General features: G+C 32.1%; 1 protein-coding gene across 1 annotated transcript; it reads left to right on the top strand.

Moving 5' to 3' along the window:
• Window positions 1-541: 541 nt before the first annotated feature.
• LOC125070951 (reduced folate transporter-like) lies at window positions 542-11060 on the top strand. Its single transcript, XM_047680981.1, has 7 exons — window positions 542-1178; window positions 2482-2612; window positions 3355-3499; window positions 8087-8232; window positions 9486-9671; window positions 9959-10176; window positions 10636-11060. The coding sequence occupies exons 1-7, from the start codon at window positions 944-946 to the stop codon at window positions 10883-10885; spliced, it is 1311 nt and encodes a 436-aa protein (XP_047536937.1). The 5' UTR covers window positions 542-943; the 3' UTR covers window positions 10886-11060.
• Window positions 11061-11071: the final 11 nt, after the last annotated feature.

Below are 11071 nucleotides of genomic sequence, written 5' to 3'. Positions count from 1 at the left end.
AAAAGTATTTCTTTTTATTTAAAAAAAAAAACCTGCAAACTTAAAACCACTTCCAAATTCCTATGATTGGAACTGTTGTTGCTGATATAAAATCAATAATTCGGTATTATGTACTATCCTTTTTTGTGATTTCTATCGTCAAGTTGCAATGTATAACTTTATTAGCCTAGTATTATTTATATATCTTGCGATTATTATTATTAATATTCCAATTATTAGTACATCACTAAAAAATATTTTATATTAAATTTGTTACTTAATGCTCTTTTAAATTTGTAGAATGTATTAAAACCTGATGTGCTGTCCCAACTGATTAACAATTGTCATAAAATATACTAGATCAAGTTATACTACATTCATTCATATAAAAGTTTCGTCTTAAAAATATTACTGTTTTTTATTGTAGTCACGTGGGAATTCATAAATGCAATACAAAACATTTCATTCTTGCCTCTTGTTGTTGTATCATGATTTTGTATGTCACATTTTTCACAGGTTAAAATGTCATTGTCATAAATTCATAATAATCAAATAATGTTATGTCATATGGCTTAATTTGAACTTCTATATTATACTCGTGCCTGAGGTTTATAAAAACAATTAAACATTATGAGATACATGGAAAGTAATATTCTTTCTTTACATATTGTAGCGGAAAAACGGAACTTCTTCGTAGAAAAATATAAACAGATTCCGGCATCAATAAATAAATAAAATAGTAATAGCTAAATACTAAGGGCTTTTCTCTAAAGATTATATAAAATCTTAATCTAAACGGAGATCGAAACGAAATTAGGCAAGACGTTTGCACGATGCACGACAAACTATTGCACATGTTGGCTACAAACGCATTTCAGAAACATTCGTGCAGTGCGAATATTATAAACAGCACGTCGCACGTGCTATTCTTATGTAAATATTTCATTTTGTGACATAATTAGAAATGGAAAACTGGATAAAAATTACACTTGTCCTGTGTTTATTTGGAACTTTGCGTGAGATCCGGCCCTCGGAGCCATTTGTTACTGAATTCCTTCTCGGCGAGTGGCGCAATATTACGGAAGATCAATTAAATCGCGAAGTTTATCCGGTTGGAACTTACTCATATTTGGCCCTTCTTGTTTTAATATTTTTGATCACTGACTTCCTTAGGTTCAAGCCAGTTATTATTTTATCAGGTGAGTCGATGTAAATATTTCTGTTTTTTTACACTGTATGGTATTTTAAGCTGATATTTTTAAATTAAAATCACCTTATAAATAAATGTCAGTAGCATGTTTAAAGAATACAATTGATAAATTAAAAAATAATATCATAACTCTTTTCGAGTAATCTTTATTTTAATTAAAAATAAATAACACTAATTTCCGGACATTAATTTTAAAGCTATAATATTACATTAACCACTCATATTATCCTTATCTTAATTGATTATCACCTTATCATCATCAATATTTAATAAATATTTTGTTAATTTTAATCATAGATTTGTAATTTGGAAAAACCAAATACCTACACAAATAAGAAACTGTTTTAAAATAATTAAAACAAATTGATAAAAAAATATATAGATGAAAAATAGAAAATTATTAATCAAGAAAAACACTTTTTCTAAATATTTGTTAATAATTCCTCATATAAACTAAACTAAACTAAATAATTTTAGGTTTTTTCTTCACTGTAACAATTCCTTACTTCTGTATATTTTTTATTTTACTCTATGTTGTCAGTGTAAATTAATTAGAAAGACTAAATTTTTTACAGAACTAGTACAAGCTTTCAAAAGTAATTTTTCAAATTTTCTAAATAGGACTTAAATGCAACACAAGACATTGATGCAATACATTGACATACATTATACAAAAGTCTAAATTGTTTTACTGCACTAATTCTCTTATGATAAATAAACTTATCAGTATCTATCTTATCAAAGCTGTTTTACGTGAGGCAAGCTGTGTCTCAGTAATATTATCTTATTTGTATCATAATACTACTTTTATCATTTTATTGATAAAAATCATATTTAATTAACTCTCATCTCTAGATTATCCCTAATCCAGTAAGATAAAACTTAAAAAAAAGGTCATTATACCCTTGTGAATGATATTTACAGTTTTAAATTTTATGACTATTGTGGTAAGTATTAAAATATAATAAACATGATTTATTTTTGAATTGAATAAGTTTCAAGACAAAAAAAATTAAACAGCAACAGTTATCTTGAAATGATTAATCATCTAAATATATAAGAATAATGATATGGTATAAAATTATAACAATCAATCATAGTTTTTTAAAATGTTATCGTATTTAGATTGTCTCTATCTTCAATTCATTTTTAATATATTATATTTATTAAAGGATTATTTTCATATAATAGTAATTCTTATCATTGTTCTCAAAAAGTATCAAAATATTCTTAATATTTTTGTAATGATGTATAGATATATTTTGAAATAAAATTCTTTAATTTCTCAATAGGTCTGAGTGGTATCTCAGTCTATGCTGTGCTACTATGGACTTCAAGCATAGAATGGCTCCAAGTCTCTCAATTTCTGTACGGACTGTACATGGCTACAGAAGTTGCTTATTTAACTTACATATATGCAAAGGTAAGTTTTACATTACGAATGGGAATTTCATAATATAGAATCATAATTGAATCATGTAAGGAAGTTCAATTAAATAAATTATATATTAATTGAGGAAGTTATTTTAACATTATTTCATTAGACATACCATTCAGGTTTTATATTATATTTACATAAAAATGTATGATGACCGATTTCGGCCACGGCCTCTTTACTCAAGAGATATAAAAAAAAAAATTAACTCTATTCTCTCACTCTCATAATTCAATGGGACGGGAAATTGGACGCGTCCAGAAAGAGTTGAGGCGCAGGATCAACGCCTATATGTACGTACTTTTTTTGGTACAGTCTTGTCTACACTACTTTGGACTGGTACTGGGAATTTGCCGACTGGTAACAGTTTCTTGGGGCCCTCGGCCTTACACCAGTCACTAAACTAATGAGGAAGTCAGGCATATATATCATTACAATCAGGATCGATCTAAGCACTGCCAAGTGATTTGTACGCCGTATTCTGATACCCTGTTGATACAATATTCAAATATCTTAGGATATCGTATGATATCTCCGAAAGTAGGTTCGAATTGCAAAATTTAAACTACTGTTGTCTCTATTTGGATAAACTTACGAATAACAGAAACCGAATTATGTCATGAAATTGAGCACAAGTGTTCCATTAGACGGTCAAAGAGCTCCCTTAAAAGGATTTTTTGTGACTTTTTTTTATCACATGTTAATTTACTTTTGTTTCGTTTATTTGCAGGTAGATTCCGCGAAGTACCCTCTCGTTTCATCTTGTACTCGGATAGCGGCATTGACGGGCCGTTTCCTGTCTGGAGCAAGTTCTCAGCTCCTGACTCATTACGGACTGATGAACTATCGAGATTTGAATTACATCACCTTTGCTGGTATGTTCACCTGGTATGTTAAATTGAAACGCGTGCTTGTCACAGCTAAACTTATGTCATTTTTGAAATACTTAGTTCTTATTTTATTTGAAAAAATTACATAAGTAAACACAATTCAACCCTCTCAGGATCATTCTCTTATATTTTCACTAGCTGAACCTGCGGCTTTTCCCGCGCGGAATTTATAAAACATATACTTTCAATTCCCGTTTTATTCCCTTAGGGGTGGTGTTTCGTTAAATCCGTTCTAAATTCATAAGGAACCTCCCTGCCTAATTTCAAGTTTGTAGGTAGTATAGTTTCCGAGATTCCGTGATTAATATGCGGTATTTCGCTTTTATATATAGTAGTTGGTAGCCCAGTGGTTAGAACGCGTGCATCTTAACCGATGATTTTGGGGTTCAAACCCAGGCATGCACAACTGAATTTTCATTTGCTTAATATGTGTTTATAATTCATCTCGTGCTCGACGGTGAAGGAAAACATCGTGAGGAAACCTGCATTCAACTAATCTAATTTCAACGACATTCTGCCACATGTGTATTCAACCAACTCGCATTGAAGCAGCGTGGTGGAATATGCTCCAAACTGTCTCCTCAAAGGGAGCCAGCAGTAGGAAATTTACAGGCTGTTTATGTATGTATGTATGTATATATATAGAAGATAATACTATTATTTTAAATAAAATCAATGAATGAAAACATTGTTATAATTTATAATAGCGACGATTGTTGTTTAAAACAAATAAATCATTGAATTGAAAGGATTCGATAACCCTTAAGATTTATCACTTATTCTCCTCTATCTTCTCTTTGATTTATTTGCGGAATTTGTGGACGTATTTATTTTAATTAACAGCTTCTCAGCGTATTTGCAAATATTACAGTTGACTTGAGCCTTTCTCGGTATCCTTTATACCTTTTTTTATCACATCTGATTATTTTTTATCACATATTATATTACTAAAGTATACATATTAGTACTAAGGCTTAGTGCAGTCTTCTGGGAATGGTCTAGTAAGACTTTAATTAAAACGAAGTTATTTTTATTCGTTTATTGACAGAACATTAAAATTCCAAAGAATTGTAATTGCGTCTAACAACGCCAGTAAATGGTAACAACAGACCACCCATATCTACCGTCCCACAGTGGAGTTGTAATCTTTGATTTCCACACTTGATAAATAATAATTAAATAAAAATAGGTACCTCTGTATTTAGCGGAAAAGAGTAATTACTGAGTGTTGTGCCAGTTCTTCTTGCTAGAACATATATTTTAAATATGTGCGAACTTTCAATTTAATTTAAAATTGTAAAATGACAACTGGCACTCAACGTTCCGAGTCATCAAAGTAGTCGTCGTCGTAGATTCCAATTACAATTGATTAATAGTTATAAAATTTTGATTGTAATTCTGACTGGAAATTAAAAACTGCAAGCATATGAATCATGAATTAAATCCAAATAATAGAAGATATACACCAAAGACACAAAAGCACGTCTGTTTATATACGAGATACAATTTTCCGAAAAAATGGCTCAGTTTGCAAATATATATATATGAAAGTTTAGAAACACGAGAACAGCTGAACGAATCAGAGTAAAAAAAAATTCTAGAGCTATTCTAGAGCCTGTAAATGCATACAGAGTTTTTATCCCTTAGAGTGGGGTCGAGGGGGGGGGGACTAGTGAATAATGACTTAGATAAAATCAATCACGCAAATGTATTCTCTTGGTTCACAATACAAGAATGATTAGATAATAAAGCAAATAACGAGAACAATAGCGATGGTGTATCTTTAATTGACTCGTGTACTGAGGTACCTACCTCAACGATTAATTATAAATGATCTAAAAATAAATACTCATATGAGTAGATATTTCTCGCTGTAAAATATCGTCGCTATCTTACGAAATTACCCAATAACTACAATTGTCTATAAGCTGAAAAATCTATATACATGTGGTATAATAAGATATTTAAGTTAATTATTTAAATGTTAAACCTCCTTATTAGATGATTTATTTTTTATAAAGATGTTGACACTGGACAGTTGTCATAGAATGTAACGCAAGATAAGACGTGAAAATTGAAAATCCGGGTTATTAAAGAAATATTACTTTTTAAAGCGTTTCACTCACAATAATCCCACATACATATGTATGTATATAAAACTGATATACCACTCAGTGATTAATCACGAAATCTCGGAAACTATAACACCTTGCTTATAGGGTGTAGACATCAGAATGTATTTTACGTTACGTGGTTGGAAGTGATAAATCTCGTATAAAGTCACAAGTTCAGCTAGTATCTATTTCGTCATCGAATTCGCTGGCAAATCCTCTTAAATTCAATCTTATTTGTTACTCCGAATTTTAATGCGATAGGTTGTATTTGGACGCATCGAAACCGACGACGGAGACTGATAAATACTTAGAAATAGATAGATAAAAGGTGATGTTTTGAAAAAAGAGAAGCTTTTTATGTTAATATATTTTTATAAAATTGGTACTTAATATAATATTTTTTTCTACGTTATAAAAATTAAAAATACCGTACAATAGATGTCTACAAAAAAATGTCTAATTTCAACTGGCTACTTTCAATTACCGTAGTCGAAATTACTAAAAAGAAATAAATATTTATACATAAAGCCTAGCCTAGAATAAACAAACAAACTTAAAGTTGACGTACTGTATGAAATTTTCTATTAGCATAGCTATCTTGTAAACTAAAACCTATTCTAAAATCCAACCACAAGAGGACAATTATAGAACAATAAACAACATTTGACATCGGATTGAAGCGATCTCTTTGGCCGAGAGCTTGCGTGATGATATTCACTATGGATTTGTCTCGGTGCTATTTTCAACGTGCAACTTATTTAATCGATATGTTAAGTGGATTACAAGTGAGTTGTATGTCTCACACGGTGTGAGAGAAAGGCGATGTATTTAACAATAATTAGAATTCTTGATTTAGGGCGTACAAAAACACAAATAAAAAATACTATAAAAACAATCTTTTTTTAAGAAATATATTGGTCAACTCACCCGTTTATTACATCTATACGTCTATAGTAATCTTATAAGGAGGTAGAATTTATTTGTTTGTATGTAGGGGGTAAACTCCGGAACTAATAAACCAATTCCAAAAGAATGTTTTCACTGATATAATGGTATATTATATCTAAATGCTATAGGGTGTTCCGTGCACAAAACTCAGTAGTTACTCTTCTCCGCTAAATACAGAGGTACCTATGTTTATTTAATTATTATTTATCAAGTGTGGAAATCAAAGATTACTACTCCACTGTGGGACGGTAGTAATGGATGGTCTGTTATTACCATTTACTGGCGTTGTTAGACGCAATTATAATTCTTTGGAATTTTAATGTTTTGTCAATAAACGAATAAAAATAATTTCGTTTTAGTTAAAGTCTTACTAGACCATTCCCAGAAGACTGCACTAAGCCTTAGTACTAATATCTATACCTTAGTAATATAATATGGGATAAAAAATAATCAGATGTGATAAAAAAAGATATAAAGTATACCGAGAAAGGCTCAAGACAACTGAAATTCATTGAAGTATTATAAACAATTCAAACTTATGTATAAAATGTTTATTTTTAAATAAGACAAGAGGATAAGGCTTATCACTTATTCCGTCAATAGTCTTTAAGAATTCGTATTTTATTATTAAAGTGTAATTAAAACAATTATAATAATAAGTAACCTATTATCAGTAATATAAAACAGACGTTTCGTTGACTTAAATAAGTCTGTCATTTTGATCAAGTACGTTACATTGATATCAATATTGAATACAGGCTTTATTGTAGGTTAAAAAAAAAAAAGATAACTCTTGGAAATAAAATTTAATACGTTATTCCTATGAAAGGAATTCTTGTTGTGCATGTATTTTTTAATTACAGTGTTTTATATTTTATAATATGCAGATCTTAACGAGTAATTTCTTTGGTCGATCAATGTAGTTACTATTGTCGAATACGTATTTTTGTATATAAATTACTATAATGTGAGGATATATATATATATATATATATATATATATATATACATATATTACTATGTGTATGTGTCCGTCTTTTAGTCATAATCTCGGGTACAGGTGCAGTCTTAGACAAGTGATAATACGCCCCAGAAGGTCGATTAAATTTATTTTTGGTAAGGATCCTTCCTTCAAATTTTGAAAAAAATTGCTTTCGGGCGCTTGTTTCGCTTAAGACGGTGCTTATACCGTTCACCCGATTTATAATAATCTAAAAAAAAATTGTTTTCATCAAATGTGAACGGTTCCGAATGAATATAATGTAATATACTCGTACATTACCTACTAGCAAAAAATACAAAAAAGGAATTCAGTCGTTACTAAATCACATTAATGAAAATACATGGTATGATGACAGTGAATTTGCATGATTGTGGTCCTGGGTACAGCACTGTCCCTGTGCACACAATTGTGTTCCCCAACACGTCTTTGACCAGGGCGAAAATTTCCGCAATATCCCGCAATTATAAATCCCATCCCGATATTAATGAGCACTGTATATTTTTACAGCTCAAATTTTAGCAACGTTCTGGGCATTTTGGCTGCCGCCTGTTCCTTATGGAATATACTTCCACAGACGCTCAGTAGCCACTACCATTCAAATAGACGTAGGAACTATGAACATGGAAAAGCAGAATCCACAGCATTCCGAGAAGGTAAAAAATTGTAGTGTGTCTTTGTATTTGATCTTTATTGATATATGAAAGGGAAACGCAAATAGCCTAGTTGGTGATAAGTGGTCACCTCTGCCCAAAGACATTGTTAATATATCTATAGCCTATTCCAATGGAAGTAGGAAAAAAGATAAACAAACATTCGATTTACTTATTTCATGCGTACTAATAACTCAGCTATATTGTGCACTACTAAGAGTTTATGAATAATATATCTTTATTTATAATACAGCACTATTATATTTAACTACTTATTTCCACTTTAATTTTACATCCAAAATTCCGATATCAGTTTCGTCGACGTTCAAAACGCCATTTTTTCGCAAATCCATAGTGAATGTCATAGATTAATCAAGCTCTCCAACCAATGATATCGCGTCAATTTGCTGTCAAATGTTGTTCATTTGGCTTTTTTCCTGTTATGATTGGAATAGAGTATAGTATCTTTTATTTTACCGTCTCGTACTTATATGAATATATCTTTAGTAAAAATAGTAATATTGTCTATGTTTAAATATTTTTTAAAGTTTATTTAATATAGATCTTTGAGTATATACAATGTTTGAGAGTATGCTAAAAGGCTATGTTGCTAGGCACTAATTAAGTGTTAAATAATCATTATATAGAGTAAATAGTAACTAAACAAAACTCTAAAATTCAATAGTGATGACCATTTATTTATTTATAATACAAAACTGTATACATGTCATTACAGGACATTGTTGTCCTAATTCGATATTACAGCACGTTTATTAACAATATTTAAAATAAGTCTCTACGTTATATATGATATAGTCCAAGTGGCTATAGTTGTGAGTTCACTCAGGCTGCAATAAAACTGTCGGCTAAGACGTTGAGGGGTACGTAACGTATATCGTATATACATATACACACACATCTTTACATGAGAAAGTTGTTATACAGAGTGTTATGAATGATATATGAACAACTAATTACAGCTTCTCAATAAATATATACATGTATATGTGTATAATTAATATACGTGTGTGAAACAAAATATTCTCTAGGAAAGTTTATTTAACACTACGATGCACCAATAATTAATGCAGACACATGCATGTTTCCTGGCAATTCATCGTTAGGCATTTAAATAACAAATTAAGCACATTCAAGCAAACTCGTAGAGTTTGTCCTGTTTTCAAATAGTTGTGTTTAATTCTAGCCATTACGCCATCTCAAGAGCAAGCAATTAAAATAATATCAATTGATTGCAGCGTTCGTTCCGTAAAGACATAACGGATGCGGCGTATCTCATAGCGCGGCACGCACGCTCCGCCTACACTCGGCCTAAAGTTCTCGCGTGGTCTGCGCTGTACGCGGCCGCCATGGCGCTGTTCGTGCAGGCGCAGACTTATGTGCAGCTACTTTGGAACCAGATACAGAAGGATGACGAAGCACCGGTCAGTATGCTTAATGCCCTTATCCACTGCAAAATGGATATAATAAGTACTGCAGTCTCTGTCCTCTCGCTCATATCTTCCATACATTAGCCTCCGTTGATAGAGGTCGTTGTAGTTGAATCATCATCAAGTGAGTAGTTTTTGGGTAAAGTGCATCCAAGATAACTGAGCGTCTCAGCAAAGCGTCAAGCAAGCAGCCGGCTGGAAATGTCTACCAAATCCCACTACTCTGACTCTCAATAAACACGTCGGGGGCAACTGGTGATGTCGCCGATGATGCCTTGCAGGTCGTGTACAACGGCGCGGTGGAAGCCGTACAGACGCTGCTGGGCGCGCTGGGCGCGCTGGCGGCGGCGCGCTGCGGCCGCGCTGCGCTGCCCGCGCCCGTGGCCGCCGTGCAGGGCGCGGCCGTGTTCGCGGGGACCTACGTGCCCAACGTGTTCGCGTCCTACGCGGGCTACGTCGTCATGGGCCTACTCTACCACTACACTATTACGTTAGCCAGGTGAGTAGTCTAGACACGTGTAGTGGCCGAGGGTTTTGTATGAGCTCACATGGTAGGTACCACCGACGCGCCAGTTATTCTGCCGCCAATCAGCTGTGATCTTTGTTTTTCATCCTATCATATATTGTGATCTATATTCTGGTTTAAATATATTTCAAACCCTGTCACAGGTATAGGTAAATTAATTATTTGTTAAATTGCAATCAAGAATCTTCTTTAATTTTCTGCACATTACTGTTGGAGCTCTTCAAAATAAGACCACAACCGATCTTCTACGTGCACACAAATCGTTTACGCTTTTACTATATAAGATAAGTTTTAATTAACACACTTATTTGGATCAGTGTCTCTATCATATTCATTTTATTGACCTATTTGGTAAACTTTTTGAATATTAATTGACTTAACATGTAGATTTTTTTATATTTTTAAAATAATCCAATTTTTTTATCCCCTTAGTGCAAAAATTGCTGGTCAGCTCAGTGATGACAGTTGTTTCGGTCTCATATTCGGTATCAACACATTGCTGGGTACGGGTCTACAGTCTCTCCTCACACTAATTCTCATTCAAACACTCACTTTGCCGATCACAGCACAGTACTTTACCCTCAGCGGCTTGTTTTTAGTCCTAGCGTCAATTTGGATGCTAGGCTGGATAGTAAATGTATGTAGACAAACAAAAAGTATTAATGTTACACATCAGTATTAAGTATATGTAGAAGATTGTTCATAACTTAGTTTTATATGTTGATAGTGGAGGATCTGATTGTTTTTTTTTTTAGTTATAGAAATTAGTGAGAAAAGGTTCTATATGACTCTTTTTATATGTTTTATAATATTGTGAGTATGACTCTAAGAATAGATTTAATGTTATTTTAGTTTTATATATGTTGAA

Source organism: Vanessa atalanta, chromosome 2, assembly GCF_905147765.1.
Source record: "Vanessa atalanta chromosome 2, ilVanAtal1.2, whole genome shotgun sequence".
Classification (NCBI taxonomy): domain Eukaryota; kingdom Metazoa; phylum Arthropoda; class Insecta; order Lepidoptera; family Nymphalidae; genus Vanessa; species Vanessa atalanta.
This window is presented reverse-complemented; position numbering and strand designations above follow the sequence as displayed.